The sequence below is a fragment of the Semicossyphus pulcher genome, unplaced genomic scaffold, assembly GCF_022749685.1.
Source record: "Semicossyphus pulcher isolate SPU_LCO1_2020_fin unplaced genomic scaffold, fSemPul1.0.p SCAF_13, whole genome shotgun sequence".
In the NCBI taxonomy this organism is placed as follows: Eukaryota; Metazoa; Chordata; class Actinopteri; order Labriformes; family Labridae; genus Semicossyphus; species Semicossyphus pulcher.
In genome coordinates, this window is record NW_027211637.1 from 13,281,424 (window position 1) to 13,302,973 (window position 21,550).

At 40.1% G+C, this 21,550-nt stretch overlaps 1 protein-coding gene across 1 annotated transcript; it reads left to right on the forward strand.

The window, feature by feature from the left end:
- The first annotated feature begins 838 nt into the window (after window positions 1-838).
- Window positions 839-20,618, forward strand: LOC138590337 (N-terminal EF-hand calcium-binding protein 1-like). Its single transcript, XM_069660954.1, has 12 exons — window positions 839-1,142; window positions 4,194-4,218; window positions 9,103-9,211; window positions 9,552-9,577; window positions 9,865-9,962; window positions 14,754-15,012; window positions 15,176-15,255; window positions 16,032-16,085; window positions 16,315-16,427; window positions 16,595-16,672; window positions 16,836-16,927; window positions 19,418-20,618. Exons 1-12 carry the CDS (start codon window positions 1,026-1,028, stop codon window positions 19,444-19,446), a joined length of 1,080 nt encoding a protein of 359 aa, XP_069517055.1. The 5' UTR covers window positions 839-1,025; the 3' UTR covers window positions 19,447-20,618.
- Window positions 20,619-21,550: the final 932 nt, after the last annotated feature.

Consider the following 21,550-nt stretch of genomic DNA (forward strand, 5'->3'; position numbering starts at 1 on the left):
AGAAACTCCACCTGTTCAAAAAGGTCACTAGAAGCTTAGAGGGTCAACAGTCGACAATAATAATAATGTTTTAGTATTTATGTGCTTACTTAGCCTACAAGGGGTTAACCCGCCTTATGACTATTAGATTAAAATATAAAAAATAATTAAGCCCCTTGGAAATATATGGCATCATATATTGTCATAAATGTTTATATGATAAAATTCACTATAAAGTCTTCAATTAAAAATGAGCAACTTTTTAGACACGTCACTATGTCATATATTGGCAAAAAGTAGCTACTTTAAGGGATGATGGCTAGGCCTACTTATAAATGCATTAAACATAGGTTTAATATCATTATACAATTAATGTCACTGTATGTTTTTTTACAGAACCACTGCCCACTTGTCGTACAGCCTAAACTTTATAAAATGCTCTCTAGCTGGGAGAATAAAAAAATGGCCACCCTGTGGTTTTTCCGGAAGTGCATCTGAGAGGTCCCTTTTTTAGTTTCTCCAGGTGAAATTCCTCCCATCCCCAACCAAAGTCTCATGAAGTCTCCTGAACATTTTTTAAAACTCTCATTTTTGATTATAAAAGGAAGAATTAACCAATACAGACTACAGTCCAACACATTTTCGAGCCAGGACATAATAATACCTTGACTGACAGGCTCTTTGTTCAGCCTCTTCACTGTTAAACCCTCTGCCTGCCTGTCAGTCAGGCCAGCCTGTAATTAGCTTTAAATCAGCCTGTCAGTGTGTGTGTGCTCTCACCAGCAGATGGTGCATTCCTCGGGCTTTTATGAATTGCTTTAGGTGCCTCTGCTCGTGTAGAGGCGGAGTTTTCCCTGCTGTCGTCGACGTACAGGCGGCGGGCAGTAGCAGCAGCAGCAGCAGGCTGGCTCCATCATCATCCTGACTGGATCAGAGGAACGACATCACCACACACCATCCACCCTGACAAGGACAACCGCTCCCCCCACAAAACACACAGGGAAAGGACAATCTTTTTTTTAAAGGAAGACTAAAATCGCATCAAGATGCTGGCCTGTACAGAGATGATCACCATGTGTCTCCAGTCCGCCAAACACGAACACCTGAGAAAGCAGCAGGAGCTGGACCACAACAAGAATCAAGGCATCTCTCTGGTTCAGGACGTAAGTATGCACTGATTTTACCATTGCTGTTTGCTTCAATTGCTTCAAAATGTATACATCTTACAGACATATTTTTGGTTAATGTAATGGACGATTGTATCATAAATTAGACGTGATTCAATGGGTCGTTTTCCAAAGGCACAATGAGTAGTCCTCTGCCCTTCATCCTCCTCTTTATGAATGGTTCACACTGAGCTTGTGCTCTCATTCACGCCTGCTTGATGTAAAGCAGCTCCATTATGTAAGAAAGGTGAGTGCATGTCCATTAGTGCGTGAATAACATACGAGATGTCACGTTTGGATTCATTTCACCTTTTTAACCTCTAAAGCATCCTAATTTACTTGTTTAAATGACATTGGGTTGTACCCTAAAATAGATGAGAAAATCTGTAGTGTCTATATAAAACATGATATGCCATACATTTTTAATGAGCAGCCTTCCTTTCATGTCTCCAAAGAGAAACATAAAAATAGAAGGATCTTGCATTTTTAATTATTTCATCAGGATATTGCCTGCGCTGTTGACAGAGGGTTGGAATCACATGCACAGAAACCGTCTCTTATTGAGCTTCTGTTTCTTCCCCTTTTTGCTACACAATGATTTGCAGGTGATTCCTCCACATAAAAGACGTCAATGCTACAATGTACATGCCATAAAAAACACATTGCTTTCTGTTTGGAGCTTTTGGTTGTTTTGCCTCTGGTTTACTGAGGACATCAGAAAATACAAGCTGCATCATTTCCCAGACTTGCGCTTCCTGACAGCTGCTGTAAATACAATTCTCCAGCTTCCTCAGGGCAGATTATTGGCTTGAGGGGAACACAAGACTGCAGCATGATTAAATGCAGTTAGCATCTATTTCTCTACAGCCCAATGCCCTCCCAACTGGTATATCTTTGCTGAACCTACTCCTGGCTTATTAGACAGTTGAATTTTCTGTAATAGCTGCATGAATTTAGAGTGCGATTACTGGAGGCAACTGTATTGCACCATGACAGCTAAATTATTATGTCTCTCACAGTCTTATTTGCTAAAAAATGAGTCTCATTTGTTCGTTTCCTCCTCTACACAGACAAATTACACCTCATTTAGTCTTAAGGAAGCTTCAGTTTTATCTCTGTCTCTCTAAGCAGTGCCTTTTTTCCCCGAATGATATCATTAGACAAGTTGAAGGACTCGCTGTCTGATTCAACAGACTCACAGTCGTGCGAAAGCTGTTAGCCTTCACATCCCTAAGAAGTGCTTTTGCTGCTCTTTTTGTGATCATCTCTTGCCTCAGAGGCTGATGGGAAACATATCGTACACAGCCGGGCTGCAGTAGATTTTCAGACAGTGTCAGCTTCGCCTCCTGCTGTAGCTTTATTGTGCTCAGTAGCTCTCAGTATGACATATTAACAGACCCCAGGGACTGGATGAGAAAGAAATTACAACCAAGCTGCATCCACGGAGCTAATACTGCTTTTCCAGAGATGTTCATTCACTCAGCGGGATGACAGCAGCTCCATCGACTCCTCCAGCCTCCCACTTAACAGCACAAAGGAGGAATGAGGGCCAGTAAATCTCCTGCTCAGGTTTCTCCTCAGCCCGTGTTTATGCTCTCAATTAGTTTCTCAGATTATACGGGGCAGCTTCCTGTTGGTTTCCTCTCACGTGTTTTAGATCGGATCAGGGAGATATGACAGAGATGGAGCAGCCTTTGGTTATCATGCTTTTACATCAGAAAGTCATCCTGCAACATGTCAATCTAAAGATGTTAAAGGACCAAACCAGATGTTCTGCACAGGCTAGTCCTTTCACTACAGATCCTTCACACATCTCTAATCTCTATCTTCCGATTCTACATAAAAATGTAGAATCATGAAAATGTAGAATCTGTAGACAGGGGCGTGGATTTTAAGGACAGGTGTATGTCCGAGTAATATTGACCAATCACGTATATGCAGGCTGCTGCGTATGCGGGAAAAACAGTTGTGTACCGCAGTAGTTAGTCAGAGGGAAGCCTCTGTGTAACTTCCTATTTACAGTGAAACTGAGACTCACCAGAAGCAGATGATCGGCACTTCTCCAAGGGATTTAATGAACCGTGAAATGATGCTGTTTATTGTGCAGACATATCTGGAGGGGCGAAATTCGCTTCACTTTTGATCTGAACACACTGTTGCTTCTCAAGATGCTAACTAAAAAACCTGGCCTCGTCCTTTCCGTGCACTCTGAATTGAACCTGCAGCTGCATCTATTCTTTGTAGTATAGATTTCTGTGAGGCTCAGTAGGAGGGGATGTTGTTACAAAACGGCGTGTGAGCAGAGCGTGTCCGGGCCTTCACACTCCGATGTGCTCGGAAGGTGACAGCTGGATGAGGACGCTGTGCTTCACTCGGATAATACAGTTAATCAAGCAGCCGCGCTGGACTCTATTGGACCTCACAGGGTGATTGAGCCCAATAAAAAGGTGTCACTCTGATCTCACCCACAACATCCCACTCTCTCTCACACTCTTACACTGTGACGAGGAAGAAGATATGAATGTTGATTTTAAGACTACTTTCATAGAATAGATTGATGAACTTAAAAGGACTGTCACTTCCAGCTTGCACGATAGGCACAAAACTAGGGAAATATTTGAAAGCAGCGTCATTTTCAATGCCCACAGAGAGAAAAAATATGAAAGCGATCATTCCAAAGCTTCTCACAGGTCCACATAAATGTCAGCGTTTCATATCCTGAGATCCTTTTGTCATTGAAATGCAGAATTTTGAGCTCATTTCAAGTCTTTTCCTGTACACAAAGAACAGTTCTTACAGATTGCCTCAACATTTGCGCACAGTTATTGATTTCCTTGCATCATTGCTTCCCCACCAACCATAAATTCTTTGTGTTGCAACTTATCACAGATTATAGCTATACATCTAAAGAAACTTTCAACACATAAGTAGAGTGAACTTTACCTGCTCAAAGATTCAACTATCAATGTGCATGTTGAATCTTTTTCCCTGTCATCTGTAAGTTCTCCAAACCTGCAAACTTCAACATGATCTTCTCTTCTCTTGCAGATATTCCGCCGGGCAGACAAAAATGGTGAGTTAGCAAACATGCAGCTAATTATATGATGCGGCTAATTAAAACTCAATTAAAAAATGTCTTTGAAGGAGATGTTGCACACTAAATTAGGATGCACCAGCGCAAAAAAAGGGCACAGCTTTGATGGATGTGTTTAGACAGACGGCCTGTTGTGTCTCTGAGGGGATTTATGTGACCCTGCTGGAACTTATCTTTGTGTTTCACTGCCGTTTGTGAGACATCCAGGATATAAACAACCAAGGTCAGGTGCAGCTGCATCTTTTGGGTTTTGGTGATGTGATTAGAATTGACAGGATGGACTACTTTGATGCAGCTTTCAGTGATATCCAATAATGTATTTAAACAAATGTGTAAAGCAAGATCTTTCTAGTAAAAATGGCCGCAGAATTTGGGGATACATGTTTTGTTCAATTGGTAAAAATATACTTGAGACTTGCATCTAATGCAAATTTAATGCCCTAGCCAAACATATCACTGTTTAACTTGCTTAATGTGTTACACTGTTGCATTTAAATCCTCTCTTTAGGCTACTTCAAAGGATCTGCTTTTCTCGATATCTCCGGGGAGAATACAGAACGTTCAGCTCTGCATAAAAAACAGCGCTGACAAACAGGAAAATGTTTTTGCTGTTAATTTTTTATTCATGAACTGCATCTCCGTTTAATAAAATGCAAAAGAGGCAAGTGATGAATGCATGTAAGCATATCTTCAAAATGTGATCAGTTTCCTCAGGAGGACGGTGGATGTGTTACATAAGAGAGGGATTAATGATGCAACATGTGCCGCCATGAGCAGGGGTTGTCTGGGGTGCCTCGCGGCTCTTGTGGAGATATTTAGGTACAAAAAAAACCTCCTCAGTTTGTGAATAATGAAAGAGCCCTCAGAGCTGGATTTTTCTTTGTGGTTGTTGTGAGGAAACTGTAGGAGGTAGAAAGAAAGGTGGGTGGATTTATTTTATTTCAGGTTGTGTTTTAAGCGATTACTTGGTGAATTAGCCGAGAAACTAAGTGTCTAAAAGCACAACAGGGGTGTGACATTCTGATGGAAATAGACTTTACTTCAGTCGTTAAAGTCTCTGTATTATTTATTTTTCTCTGCTTCCCACCCGCCGCCCCTTCAGCACTCACACAAAGCTTTTAATGTTCACTCTTTGTAGAAGGAGGGACGATAAAGGGAGAGAAGAAGACTCTGTCGCTTGTTTGTGGTAGTTATCTTCAATATGCAGCCGAGCTCTGCTTGCTCCTCGTCTTCACGAACTCACTGAGTCGTGCACCCGAGAGGGAAAGTGCCTCCTACCAATCAGCGCTGAGTGGGCCGCCATGATCCGCCTCGAGCACTGCGGACTCACCACATAATGAGGGCTGGCTACCAACCCACTACACTACACACTACACTTTTCCTCTGTGCTATTGTAATGAGGATTTAAATTTTTAACAGAGAAAACAATGGCATGATTACGGGCACATCAATCTGAAGGCTTTCACTCTCGAGCTTTGTGCTCTGGGATTCATTTTTAAAGGTGTATACAAGGATTTACAATGTCAGGAGATGAAACCGAAGGTGCGATCAATGATATCAGAATCTTATATATTAATGCAACTCGGATTTGGCATTAGTTATTTTTAAATTATTTCTGATTTTTGTATTATTATAGTATCATAGATATCTTTCAGTGCATCACTGATCCGTATACCAGAGAAAAAACAATAACAAAGGCTAATAAGGCAGCAAGAACTGCACAACGGAAAACAGTTTCCGTAAAAATGTAAGGAGCATAATATGGTCTTTGCTTTTCCTCTGTAGACTCTCAGACAGTAGGAATGACTGTGAGGTTTCTGCCTCACTTACTTTTTTAATTAAAGCTGCATTCAGTTCTCGTAGCGAGGATTGTAGACTACAGCAGAATCCTCACAGGTGCAGAGACGTGCAAAAAGCTGCAGCTCTAGTTGAAAGCGAGTAGACATAGGCTGTCATTTTAGATTCACTTACTCCATTCATTACAAATAGATTTAAAACCTGAAACATAAATGCACTGAAAAGGCTTTTATTTTGAAATGTAGTCATATAACTTCAAATAAAAAATCAGTAAGGCTTTGTCTGCTATGTTTCTCTGTGAGGTGAGTTCCTTACTGTCTAAGTCAACTCCTCAGTCTCTTTGTATCTCGAGTATTAACCAGAATTGCACAGTTGGGCTTCATGATTGGTGCTACTTAGGTTTTAGCACTTTCAACTTCAGGATCCCGTCATTGAAAGAGCCTTCAGCGAAAGAAACAGCCACACAGCAGGGAGAGATTTTCATTTATAGGTCACCGTTGTGATTTTATTTACTGAGACAATAACAGCCAGTAAGCGGCCTCCCTTCTGCCATGAGGTACTGATTTATCTTCCATGTTAACAACACTTTAAATTTCCCTGCAGAGGTGTTGTATTGACTGAGAAGAAGCTTCTAGCTCATGCTGCACATACAATATAGTTAAATGCAGTGTATCTTCAGCTTTACTTTTTTGTATCTTTATAAAACAGAAAAGGAGAGATAATTCTTACATTTCAGGACATAGGAGCAATGAATGTCTGCCACATTTGCATGAAGAATGGCTGAATTGATGAACAGATTAATGAACAGCTCTTTAAACAGAGATGACAAAACAGGTTGTTTGTCTCTGCATTCTAACATTAAACGTATGAGGACTCCCAGGTCTGGTTTTCCTATGAAAGGCTTCTGGTTTCATTAGGATTAGGCTACTAAAAGCTATAAAAGGATCATTTTAATTCAGCCTGTACTCCCACAAAATATTAATCTGACAGGAGTCATGAATACCAAATCATAAGTCAAACTGTCTATAGCCAGAAACCCAGCCGCTCTCGCACTGCAGCTCTGCTCCACGGGAAACACTTTTATATTCTGCCATCTGAGCTGTACTGTAACTTGTGCTCGGGTGTCTAATTGGGTGCGAATCGACACCAAAGCAGTTCTGATGGAGAAGGCTGCAGAATGAGTCAGAGGTGTAACAGATTGTGTTTACTCCCACATCATGTGGAAAGAAGCATTTCTCAGTGAAGTTTGAGAAGGGACTTATAATTCGGCCGTCTCAAAAAGCTTCATCTTCCAGCTGAGGTTTAACAGGGCCAGAACGATACCACATACACAGACCTCCATCTTAAAGCACCAGTGGGTAAGATTTAGGGGATCTATCGGCAGCAATTAAATATAAGATTCAGAACAATGTTAGTGTATATGCACCTGAAAATGAGCATTGTTGGGTTTTACTTCCCTTAGAAGCTTTTTAAAGTGTGAACCTTATGATTAGCTAGCTAACCTAGCACATGGCTGCTAATGCTAAAGTTTGTTTAGCCACTATATTTTGCTAATATCATTCAAGTTTGGTCTATTTTGGCATGTTGAGAGTCTTTTTGTCTTACAACGAGGTGAACAGTGGTTATTGTTTAGTGGTGGATGTGTAACTAGCGTATTGTGTACTGTGTATGTAGTAACAGGCATATTAAATACTACTGATATTGTTTTATTATTGTTTCTGCTCATTATAGACCACACATACCTTCAAAGACTCGTCCCCGTGAGCCGCAATGGTTGCAATACTATGCTGTTATGTTACAAATAAGACAGTAAAGAAGGATTAAACATAGCAGAGCATCCTGTGTGTTCTAACCGACACCCAAGGTGAACATCACTACTGGTAAACCATCACCTATACAGTCGTCAGTGAATGCTTATTCAATAGTAGGAGCAGGTCTTCTTCCATAGGGTGCAGTTTCTTGGCCACTGTATATTCTCCTGACACAACACTATGTGATGATGAGTGATAAAATGACAAACAGCAAAACACTATCAAACATTTTCTCTTTTAATGTAGCGTTGTGTTGTAAACACAGAACACAAATTGCTGAAATCAGACGAAAATCTGTTCTGCAAATCTGTCACTTTGCTACAACGCCTTTGCTGCAAATGCATCATGTCCAGAGCCTCTGTGTACTGGCAAGTAGTCAAAATAGTTCTTACCGACTACCAGCTGATATGATTTACTTGTTGGCTCAGGCCTGTGAGTCTGAGCTCTGCTGCCTGGCAGGGATCTCAGAGTCGAGTCTCAAAAGGTTTCATTGCTTACAGAGCAAAGCTGGCGAGATGGAGGCGAGATCTCATTATCGTCTGAAGTTTGTCCGTTACTGAGCTCTGCTCTGACTACTCAAACTATCCCTCAATCTGCGCTTCTTATTTCCTCAGGGCCCTGAAGGCCCCGCAGCACAGAGCCCCTGACGCTGCTAATCAGAGACCATAGTACTAGCCATCAGCAAACACTTGGATTGATGTTTATCCCCTAAACTGCCTTCAATATAACTACACACTGATATTAGATTGGTTGATGTAAAAATAGTTTTTACATGATTTTTACTGTATTGTAACAGGAGAAATGAATTGAGGCCGGAAAGTAAACAGCAGTTTCAGCAGTGAGGAAATTAAAGCAGATAAAGCTTCTGTGGTGCTAAATGAGGTCATTATTACCCGTGAGAGCAGAAATTGGATTTTCAACCAACAAATAATCATTTGCTGCAGTAATGGAGCTAGATACAGAGAAATAACTGTCAAAGTTAAATTACGCTTTGTAGGAATGATTTCTAAGTGAGTCTTATCCTACACAGAGGTTTTAAAACTAAATAAGGACAGATTTTGGGGCTATGCCATTTGATTTTAAGTTTTAATTTGCAGCTGCACCTCTGAGCTTATCACAGGAATTAATTCAAGTGTTGTGAAGCCAAAGCAACCTTGTTTTATTACTTTGAATGATGGACAACTCTTCATTAAGGTGATAAAACCTCTCTGGCTTCAGTGAGGTGTGATTTTCACGGTCTGTCTCCCCCTTGCAGACGACGGGAAGCTGTCCTTGGAGGAGTTCCAGTCGTACTTCACTGATGGTATCCTCACTGACGAGCAGATGCAGGAGCTGTATTACTCCATCGACAGACAGCAGACAGAGTAAGCTCATATTCCTTTTGGACTTCCTCCAACTCTGCTGCCATCTGCAGCCCCCCCTGCTCTCCTGCTGCCTCGCTGTGAGATGTGTACACCTCACTTCAATGAAGAGGATGTCAGTATTCCATAGAGAGCTTTAATTCAGGCATGAAAGCTCCAGAGTTTGCTTGACTCTGTGTGCACACGACATTTTGAAGTATGCAAACATTTATCTGAGCCACCAACAACCAACAAATTACTGTCCAAATAACAAAAAGTTTAGACTCTTTGAACGCATTGACAAATATATTCCCATCATTTTAATTGACATGTTTTTATCCGTCCTTTCCCCATTGTCTCACAGCAACCTGGACATAGACAAACTCTCAGGTAATTATGTGTCAGTCTTGCTTTTTAGTTGTTTTTTCTTGAAACCTAAAAACTTAAGTGCGACCACCTTTATGTATCACAAAACGAGTTATGGTTTTAGCCGTTGCTGTTGGCTAAGCATGGCGCAGTCTCTGTGACTCAGCAGTCAGTGACTAAGCTGCGCTAATTCTGATTAATGCTAAGTCTTATACTGAATTATTTACTTATTCTAACAAACACCACTGATTAGTGCGCAGATCAGACACAAAGTATGTTCAAAGTGCTTAACAAATATTCTTCTCCTCCAGCGTACTTCACTCCACATCTGGGAGAATACGTCAACGTCCTGTCAGCTCTGGAAAAGCTGAACGTTGCCATCTTGAAGGCCATGGATAAAACTAAAGAGGTGGGTGATGCAACTAGAGAGATACCATGTACGTGTGGCAAACTATCATCCATTTAATATCATCCAGGACATTTGTAAGCATCCTTTATGCCTCCGAGCATTCAGACAGGCTTTTTTGTTTGTGCCTTAGCTGTCAGTCTGCAACCCTCTGAGAGGTCTGCGAGATCACTGTGCTGTGTTACAGAGGGAAAGAGAACTGCCCAGCATGACTGACTCTGCCTGCAATACTTGCTCTGCCTCTTCCCGCTAACAATGCATGTCCCCTCACTCAGAGTGCATTTTCAAACATGAGCTCACAGAACCTTACAAGGGGAAAAAAATGGCCTCCTCTAACAAGACTGCCAACATTAACTTGTGAGAAACATGGCAACTGTTTGTTTTTGTAAATAAGCTGGACAGTATCAGGTTTGGTATGAAAGAAAGGCTTACTGTATTTGTCCGTGAGAAGCAGGCAGAAATAAAATATGGAAAAGAAAACCGACTGGGTCCAAAAAAATTAGGTGATAACACGAGGAATAACTCGAGTCTTCCACACTACAAACACGGTTAGAAGGTTTGACGACTAACTGGCACAGAAACAGAGGAAGACAAAGACTAAACACGTCGGGCAGGTGAGGCTAATCAGGCACAGGTGAGACTAATCAGGCACATCAATAAGGATGGAGCATACAATCACACAAGCAGGAAAACACACAAAAACAGGAAGCAACGCTACATACATGAGAGGGAAGGGTACGTGGTAAAATAAAAAAGGAAACGATAAATAAACAGCAAAATAAATTAAATACATATCTGAACAACAGACGCAGTGCCAGACAGCCTGTGAAAAGGAGGTAAAGCGACCATGAAAAGCTAAACAACAGAGGTCATGGAGCTGCAACATTCATTATTAGATAAACTGTATCTTAATATATTAATTATGTGGACTAAAACATGTCAGAAAATAGTTGAAAATGCACTTTTTCAAGAGCTTTAATGATTCTCTTAGCTACAGATAATATAAAACTAGCCATGCTTAAAAAAACAGGGAGGCTAAATGCTAATTAGCTACTGATAAAGCTACTGTGAGGAACTTTTGGTTTGTGTTGATTTTGGCGCCCCCTGTGGACAAAGTCGCACCTCCCATCTCTGATTTTGTCCTGTACAAACTTAAGTGGTGGTTTTTAACAAGTAATCTCATCCTGCTTTCTTTAACAGTCATATGTATCACTCAAACAAAGGCTGTGTGCAGTTAATCGCTTCGTCTGACACCTACCCCCCACCAGCAGTTTCAGGCATTAAACATAACTATATAGAAATAATCAATCTTGTCGCTGATGGTCTGGTTTGCTTTTGTAGGTCATATCACCAATTAATTTCAGTCTGATTCATAACCATCAAAAAACTCCTCACAGGAGCTTTAATAAGCACTAAACAGTCATTTCAACTGAGGCTGATGGGAGTTATATTATTGCTGATGTTATGTTGTCAGAAAACATAGAATGAAACACACTAAACATTAGACTGACTGACTATGTTAATACATAACCAAAATTGCTCATTTTCATCCTGATAAATCACCATCTTAACCAAATTCCATGTCTTTACACCCGACAGTCAAAACAGTTAAACAGAAGAAGACATTGGAATTTATCAAATTAGATCAAAGAACATTTGTTTGAAGTGTCATTGAAATATAACAAATAGCTCTTGAGATATTTCGGTTACAATTAAAGCAGACTACACACAGGCTAACATGGACATCCCTGGAGCCACATGGCTGCTGTGGCTATTAAGAAACACCAAGAAAATTAACCAAGATATCAAAAGTAGAGACGCAGCAAAGCTGCATGTTTGAGGAGCTGGGACCAGGATAATACATTTTCCGTACTTGTCTGTTGTCCAACTCATTTATATGGTGTTCAGCACCAGAAGTTATGCAAAATTTTGTGTCACTAAACAGTAGAAAGGCAAGTTTTTCAGACCATGGTATCAACATATATATGTATATGCATATTACGTGTATTTTCAGTACACTACTAGACTACACAGCATTAGCCACCCATATCCATTAACTAGAATAACAACATGTCATCATCGCGTTTGCATATATTTAGTGTTCCATCGTGATTCTAAACTTTGTAGCTGAAACAGATCAATGCTTTTCAGTTCACAAGACCAATCCTTTAATTTCTCTTACATGCATTTCCAGATCATTAGACACAGTATCTCATCAAATCATCAGCTTTGAAGAGCTGTGAAATGTGCTAATTAGAGCGTTATGAAATCCTGTTATGAAGCCTGGTCGAGCACAGCCGTGTACGGTAATACCCACCACATGTAGAGGGGATTGAAGTGTCTGCCCTCGGTATGCAGTGCTGGATTTGTGTTGAGAACTTATACTAAGACATAATCAATAGCAGAGCTTACTCTTTATTGATCTCAGCTACCCAACGCTTCACCTAAAACTTTATATTTATATATATTTAGCCAGGCTAGAGACTCAGGTATGGACTGGGAATAGAGATGGATGTGGATGCAGACTCATGATGATGTTGTTTTCTGTGGTATGCAGTGACTGCAGTACAGGAAGTGGGTGTAGCTGATGATATTAGGAGATTGAACGTAAGGCGATAGTGGAGCGTGGATGACAGTAACTGAGGCTGACAAACTCCCCAGCTGTCCCACTGATCTGACGTCAGATGTCTTCCACAAACACACAGCCATTTATCATCTGATCTAATCTCCTTCTCTTTCACTTTCTTTTTTTTAAAATTTCATTTCTATTATTTGCTCAGATGCTTCTCTTTCTCTCTGTTTCATCCTGTTTCTGTGTATCTTACCTGCTTTCTCTTCTTGTCTGGCTCTATTTTTTCTCTGCTTGTAATTTCCCCCTACTCTATAGCATCCCTGCCTTCCTACATCTCATGCATTTTTCATGTTGCTATTAGTCAGTCAGAGGTTTCTTTGCCCTGAAGCGCAGATGCCTTTTTTGCAACCTTGAGATCAGCTGTAGTTTATACATTATTATCGCTATAAGGACGATGAAACTGATCCTGTAGCAGTTCCGTCCTATGGAGCAAGAATATAGATAACACTTTAACATAATTTCTGTTTATAAACCTTTCATAATGCCTGAAAAACCAAGCAACAAACTGATGAAATTATGAAAATGTTTCCTCTGTGTTGTTGTGGAGCTGCAAGATAACAGAAAACACCCGCTGCGATGTTGTGGCTCTTCTGTCTCGAACACAAAAGGGAGCCAAAATTGGGAAAAGGATTGAGGTTCATGTAGTGCAGCTTCACTGTAGCCGGATAAAAAAACAGAGCACAGTAACAAGGATTCCTACAAGCTCTGTGGTCATTTTTTCAGTGTCCTCCTGTCATATTTTTTCTGAACTCTATTCAGTCGCACCACAGCGAGCTGGAGAGTGTGACGGCCTCATTATCCACAGAAAACATAGCTGGCAGAAAAACAGCAGCCGCAGCACTCACAGTGTTCAAAAGGTCTCTGCAAACAGACAGTAGACACTCATGCACTAATATAACAACACTTTCCAGTTCATGGAGTAGACCATTATCACTACAGTGAGCTTTGCATTCATTAACTTAGTGACATGTTCACACCCTGTGTGATTATAGCAGGTGAGAATATAGCTATTCCAACTTGGCTCCTCTGTGATAAGAAACCTAACTGATTAACATGTCATTCCCTTTAAACAGGGGGAGTGAAAATATAATCTATTAGGAAAATAAGGAATTAAGGCAATGCTAGATTATCTGAATATCAGCAATTTTCATGCTCAGAAAGCTGAGCGTAACATCAACAAGGAATATATTTGCTCTCTGGATATGCAGCTATCTCTTGATGGCGTCACAGTTCAGCAGCTCCTTCTTGCTGCCGATGAACAGGCTGTTAAGCTCCTCATATCAATATGGCAAATCTTGTGAATTCAGAAGCCGTGAGAAGCAAGTGAAAAAAACATTCTGGAGGCTACTTTCCTTTTGTTATTTAATTTTTTGGCCTATTTATGCCTTTATTGATAGAGCAGATATAGAGAGGATAGTGTTGGAAACAGGGGAAGAGAGAGTGGGGAATAACACGAGGCAGAGGGAAGAGGGTGGGCGTCGAACGCGTTGCCTGGTGGTCTTCTTTCTAAGTCTATTTAATTGTATTATTTCCTGTTTTTGTGACCTATAAACAGGTGAAAAGAAATGGGTTTTTTTTCAGGACTATTTTTTATATTCCCTTAAGTACCTTAATCTGGGAAAAAGAAAAGACAAAAAAAATCTGGATCTTTATTTCCAAGTCAATTCGTGTGCTTCAAATACACACACAAGGCACTGTTCCGCCCTGCCAGCTCTGCAGTTTACACAGACGCCGTTACGCCTCTGTTACTACCTCCGATGCCGGCTCAGAGCCGGAGCGACTTCGCCCCGCCATTCCGCCTCCATGTGTTCTACATAGAAGACGGAACGTAACAGAGGTTTAATTATACTTCTCCACTAGGTACATACTGTGCATCCTCTGTCAGAAAGTTATGCATCATAACTGTCAAGTCTGTCTTTGACTAGAAATGCAAAAAAAAAAAAAACATTTTTTTCACCCTTAAATCATTAACACAGGAGAGATAACAATTTAGGTCAGATACAGAAAATGAATCTCCTTATCCATTATTTCACATGCCACTCAGGCCTCTACATATCATCTGTCTAAAAACAGACAGTAAATAAGAAAATATAACAATAATAATAATGATGATAAAAAGTATGATTTTGTCTTTTGTTGTTTTCCCTTCCTCTTTCGCACAGGAGTATCAGGGTTCATCAGTGCTGGGTCAGTTTGTGACCCGCTTCCTGCTGAGGGAGACCTCCACCCAGCTGCAGTCCCTTCAGTCATCACTGGACTGCGCCATGGAGGCTGTTCATGACCAGGGCTGCACAGGGAGGAGGATACTGAAGAAGCCAGAGGACCTGCCCATCCAGAGGGCGGTCAAACGCCCCGGCCGACGCATCCAGAAGAACATGTGTCTCTCCCCTACTGACCCCTACTCCGGCATGCTCACCACAGGTACGTTTCAGGAACAAGACACTGGAGATAAATGTTGTAAGGGCAAAAGATCTGTAAATGTAAAAGGGCATGTTGAACTAATTGGGCTCAGGAGAAAAGTAGGTCACTGTTAAGTCTTCTTGGGTTGTGTTTTGCTGATATTGTTTCTTATTCCTGGGGTCAGGGGTCAGCGTGGAGCCGGACAACCATTGGGGCTCCCAGATCAACCAGCTGGAGCAGCTCATAGACAAACTGGAATGTGAGGTTTGTACAAAATCTGTTTTTGTGCTTCCAGCCTTTATGCTAATCAAGCTAACCTTCAGCTGGCTCTAGTTTTATAGTTCATATTGATTGAGAGAGACTGATTTGTACAAAAAATGTGTATAGATGGATGGATGTTGAGGCCAGCTCATACAAGCTGCAGAATGTCATGCATAAGGTATCAGCTTGTAAATCTGTGCTGTGCTTCACTCAAACTGGACTGTGAGACAAAGCTTTGTGGGGAGCCCAAGAAACATTTAATTGAAGATTTTATACCTCACACAGATATTGATTCATCAGTGCTGAACATATTTAACTTCAGGAAAATAGATGTTTTGAATTTCTTGACATTTACAAAATGCTTTTTGCCTGGAGGTAAACAGAATAGAACAAACAGCTTTGAGGTGCTGTTGTAGGATTTATTTTATCATTTCATGTTTGAAGTTATTAGAATTTTAAATATGAATCTAAAAAATATAGATGAGGCATTTTCCAAGGTTAAATCTCAGCACTTCAAGGACAACAAGCTATTCAGCAAGTACACTAATAATTACATTTTCTTATCTTGGCCATGCAGACAAGAATATAGAATAAGCCCCTGTCACAGGGCTGCAGGGAAGGTGTTAATATGAATATGGCGATATTTCCCCGTAAAAGCCACCGCTTTGCGACCAGCTGTAATGAAAGAGTATACTTTTGCTGGGTTGGTTTGAACCAGTTCTGTTGCTAATACTTGTTCTGCTCATGACTGACTGCATTATTTATGACCCCATTTTCAGAGTCCACACCTTGAGCCTCTCAAAGAGGACACGTTGGCAGGGACATATAAATCGGTGAGTGCAAGGGTTTATAAAAGATGGGATGTGTTGGATAATATAAGATTTATTTACTCAATTATATTTTTAAAAGCATATAATGCTGTTTCTGTTCATTCTTGGGGTGTTGTCCCACATATAAAATGTTTATAGCTGGAAATCACTGAAAATGCACCATAAAATCCAAAGCTAAAACCTAAACCCCTATAATTGTGGCTCTGGTTTGCTTCCTCTCCTGACTCTCTAGAACATTCTTCTGGTCCAGAGGCAAATGTCTGTGAAGGAGAGGGATGTGGAGCAGTTTCAAACAGCTCTTAAAATCTACACAGATGCCACCTGCAGCCAGCTCGACAACCTGCAGTATGTCCTCTGTCTGCTTTTGTGCCTTTGTTTGCCTCAGGATCCCTCTGTGATTGAATGCAGCCTCTTCAAATCGCTTCAATTTCCCCAAACATATTAGATAACCCCCACTGCCCTCTTTTCCTCTCTGTCTCTCTCTCTCCCCCTCTGTCGCTTTTTATTTTTAGCGTCTCAGTCCAGAACCTTCCAGACAGATCATGCTTCATCATGTACGAGTTTTGGCAGGACCGTCTCTCCTGGATGAGGTAGGATCAGAAGGGCTTCATGGCATATAAGACAAGAAAACACGTTGTGAGAATTTCACTGCTGAATCAAACACCGAGCTGCTCACAGGCTCTCTTTGAAGTGTTATTGCCCTCCTGAGAAGCAAATGGCAATCTCATCCTTTTTATCCCTCTTTCCTCTCAGCTACCTGCAGTCATCTATCAGTAAGACCTTCCAGCGATGCATTATCGACGCACTGGAAGAACCTGAGATGGTATCCACCATGCTCCTCCCAGGTAGGGACAAGAGGCTGCTTTCTCATGCACAAAATGTCACACAGAAGCAGCAACAAATACTGTACATACAATTACAGATTTTATGGAATCATGATGTGAAAATAATTTCAGCAAAATAATCAAATTCAGATTGGTTGCTGGTAAAGAAGTCCCCTGATATTAAAGCTGTTGAAATACATATTTTTATATAATAACAATGGACTAAGAATTTGCTCATAGTTACAAACAGATAATTATCACCAAATGCTAAAGTTTCCCTCAGCTCTAAAAGAACACGATGAGAAATAGTATTGCTCTGTGCCTTTAAGTGTGTAAATCAGTAACTGTTTGCTTGCAAGTTTGCCATATCATGTGATGATGATGATGATGATGATATGTCAGTATTGTGTATACAACCTATAGCCTGTATAAAAAGATGGACGACATGACAGCTCCCTAAAAGTGAAGCCAAAACATTTTGAGCGCCCCCTGCTGTCTGGCTGCAGTATAGGTCATAAAGCCCGCCTCCTCATGTTACCAGATGGGACATGAGTCAAAATATAAAATCAAAATATAAGTCAAATACATTTTTCTCAAACATGTTTTCTGTCATTATAGTTAGTCCTTATCGTGCTGATTTACATCCAAGTGTTTGTTTTTCTGACAAGTTAATATTTAATTAGTTATTTGATGCTGTAAAAAGATGATTGACAGCTCTGTTGACCAGTACGGCTCCTGCAGCTGTTTCTGTTCCACATTAGCAGAGTAGAGGAGAAAAAATAGCTAAAACAATCACTGCAGTCATTGAAGTTTCCATATCTGTGAACGTCTGCTTCAGACCAACACAAGACGCTGTTCTGCAGTTAAATACGCCGACATGCGGGATCTTGTTTTCCCCAGAAAGTTAAGTAAGTGTTTTGGTTAGAGGAAGTGGCTACGGCGGCTCCACTTGCCGATCTCTACTGCGCAGCTCTGGCTCCAAATTATGTCATCATCGCAAGATGGCAGCGGCCGTCACAGGGGGGAGGATTTTGGCTTCAATTTTGTACAATGAAAGCAGATGGAGACACGTCGTACATCTTTTTATACAGTCATTAATACAGCCCATTTCTGCTGCCCCCTAGAGTCCAGAAGTAGGGGAGACCGGGGCATCTTGTCACACTTTTAATACTCTTTTATATATCTTTGGATCAATACATCATAGTGTTTAAAATTGCATACCAAATGAAAGAACAAAGTCTCAGGCATATGTTATGTATTCATTTCATTTTCATATCTTATATCAGTACAGAGTTATATTCATATAAATAGTGAGTGTGCACATGTGACACCTTGCCCCATCAGCGGGTAAGTTGTCACACTATGTGGGGTAGGATGTCACACTGGATTTTTCAACAAATAAAAAAAAAAACCAATTCATTGTTGGGTTATTTTTTTTACTTCAAACTCAAAATTAAATTCAGCTACAGAAAAAAAGATTGATTAATTTAATCATTGAACTTAAATCAATCCTGGAACATGGCCGTGGCACTGTGACCCAAATCTATCTTGGACGGCTATTTGCAAATGGCTCCACACAAACAAGGCACAGGCATCATCATTGGATGAAGATGCACCTGGAGTCTTTCCTTTTATAACTGCCTTCTTTGGTGTTTTCGATTTGTTTTTAGATAGATTATACATTTTTAGATTTGGTTCCCCCACAATTCTTTTGAAATAGATTCTTCTTCTCTTTACCTTCTGCCTGCCTTTTACTTTTTTACCTTGTAAAAAGGTAAAAGGCAGGCACAGGCAAGAAGTGCCTCCTTCACTTGTGTAATATATAATTCCTGACCATCTCTTCTCCCTTCCTTCCTTCCTTCCTTTCTATAAAAACACATTCACAAATTTCAAAATTACATATGACAACAGTTGACAAGCAGACTCTCTGTCTATGTATACTGGCAACTTGTCGTAGTGATTTTTGGGGCAAGTTGTCACATGTAAAAACTTGCCCCAAAATCACTGACACAAGTTACCCCAAACCACCATGTTGGCTATTGTTTGCTATTTCTTTAAGCTAACCTAAAGCAGATCATTAGCAAAAGTATAACAAGACACTTAATTCTCTCCTCTACCAAGTACAAATATATAATTGTGAAGATTTTTAACTAGAAGAAGATTATAACAAAAAATGTCAAGTTCAATTTTTTTTACTTTAGAATGTGAAAAACTTCAGTTAACAGTGTGCTTTGCTTGTCACAGACAGGATATGACATCAGACCAAGTAGAAGCACAAAACTAGTATTCAACTTTTAAGCAGCGCCCTCTTATGATGAAAATATTAACAATGTGACAACTTGCCCGTGTGACAAGATGTCCCGGTCTGCCCTACTGTGTAAAAACTGTTTTTAATCTAAGGAGGCCATTACTTCTGCAAAAGAGCAATACAAGTTGACATTTAGATCCTCTTCCTGTTTTCATGTCAGCAAAGATCATAAACCAATGATGCTCTGTTGTTTGATTTTACAGCCTCTTGGTGGATTATGAACAACAACTGACAGAACGAAGCTGCTGCTACTCAACACAATAAAAGCAGGAGAAAGAGGAGATTGTATAATCGTTTTTATCTTTTACTTTCTTTGATATCCACTTTTTCCTCATGGCATGACCATGATTGTTTTTGCAAAGCTATGCTCCGAGGTCATAAAAAAGAAGAATGCTTAGAGAAATCAGTCAACAGTGAAGCGAGTTAAAACCTTGGAGAGAATGGATTGAGGTAATGCAATATTTTATTGTGTGAAAAGGAACAAACAATTCTTGTTTCTGATTGAATAGAGAAACGTGCATGTTTTGTTATTCCTCAGTGCTAGTTTATTTAAATCAAAGCTACATCTTAGAGTAGATTTAATGTCAGTGATTCCATAAAGTAGAAACACGTGAATGACACCTGATCTGTCCGTCCATCACTATCCATCACTCCTTCCTGAGTGCAGACAAAAACAGAACTAGTGCTAGGGTTAACCTGCATCTCCCCTCATTCTCTCTGTGGTATTGTGCTTTGTTGTCTCTTTCAAAGCTTTGCTACCAAGCGTTTTCTTTTGATGGGATAGGCAGCTGTTAGAACACAGTTAATGAAGAAGAATTGTCCCCATCTAAACTTTTACCATCCGTGTGTCACTGCTGCACTTTGAAAAAACATCACACATGGACCTAAATGTGAGAAATGATTATTTATTGTAGATTGTCTATTGAAAACATAGAATAAACTGCCATTATAAGAAGCCAAGAGCTGCACTGGAGTGTAGTGAGAAATTAGCGGAGATTACAAGTAACCAAATAACTCTTCAGCAGTCTGTACTGTTACTCTATGAATACAACTCTAAAGCCATTATTTACAGTGTTTAATTAGAAAAGTTACAGCACACAGATAGAAGTTTATATTTTGAGTAAAGAAATTAGTTAGAAACTGTAGATTAGAACTAATGTCTGAAGATTGTGTAAAGTAATTGTTGTAGATTGTGTTGTACATTGGTAAATGTACAGTATGATAGTATATTGAGCTTTGGTTGCTCTGATAATGCGAGGAATGAATGTGTTCACTCTTTCTTTGATGTGGTTATAATTTATTTTATGAAGAGTATAAAGTTGTTATGTGGATGCTATGTTTGTTTTCTGGCATGTAATAAAGTTCATGACTTGTTGATGACATGAAATGATGCATTTTTGTCATTGAATTGTGATCTCATAGAGAAATAGTCATTTAGAGGTAACTGAATGCTTAGGTGGAAATGGTCCATGTTTGTTACCGTCTAAAGTTGCATTTGTTTCACATTTTTGGGTGTTTATTGTTCACAGTGAAAAAGTGAAAACTGTATAATTCTTTGTTTTTCCAGAATTACATTTTTAAAAAAGTCGCCTCTGAAATGGGCCGTTCAAAACAGCTGCAGGTTTCTATGTAGAAACTTGCTTTAGCTGAAATCGACCAATCATCATTCACTGTCATTCACCTCAGGCTGCCTTCTTGCACTAGCTTGTAGTCAAGTCGTTGTCAAGATTTCAACTTGCCATTCTGATACCTCCTGGCGATTCTGGCTCGTACATATAATAACCGATCCTAGAGCAGCCATGTTTTATACGACTTTAGAGTGATAGTGCAGTGCGGCCGCTCCCCCACATGGGATCGCACATATGGGGTAGGGGCTACGTGGTCACTCAGCCAATTGTGGCTAAGGTCTGACCTTTGAATGGCAAAACGGCTTGTTCGTTTCAGGAGGAAGGAGAGGCTCCGAAAAACAATTAAATGAAAATATGTATACCATTTTTAAAACTAAACAAACTTTACCAACGTGATTCAAAAACACAGAATCATAGAAAATGTAATGCATAGCTCAAATATGTCCCCTTTAAAGAATCCACCTGCAGGTATAGCAGCTGGCAAACTGAAAAAGAATAAATAATTGTCCTTCCTCTAGGCTGAGTAAGACTGACTAAACATACGCTCATGCTAACGGCAGCTGGAACTTTGACAGCTGTCTAAGAAACAATGGAACCATTTCAGACCCACCTTGTGTTGAATCCCAGGCAGCAGGCTGTTTTTCAGTTACAGCCAGTTCCTTCTCCTCAAACAGCCATAAATTAACAAGTTTCAGTCCATATTTTCAG

What these genes read in the sequence shown, in the direction of transcription:
- LOC138590337 (XM_069660954.1), top strand. Translation starts at nt 1,026, where the DNA reads ATGCTGGCCTGTACAGAGATGATCACCATGTGTCTCCAGTCCGCCAAA. An exon ending in GGACATAGACAAACTCTCAG is followed by an intron (nt 9,578 to 9,864) that starts GTAATTATGTGT and finishes CTTCTCCTCCAG; the next exon opens with CGTACTTCACTCCACATCTG. An exon ending in AGCCAGCTCGACAACCTGCA is followed by an intron (nt 16,428 to 16,594) that starts GTATGTCCTCTG and finishes TTTTATTTTTAG; the next exon opens with CGTCTCAGTCCAGAACCTTC.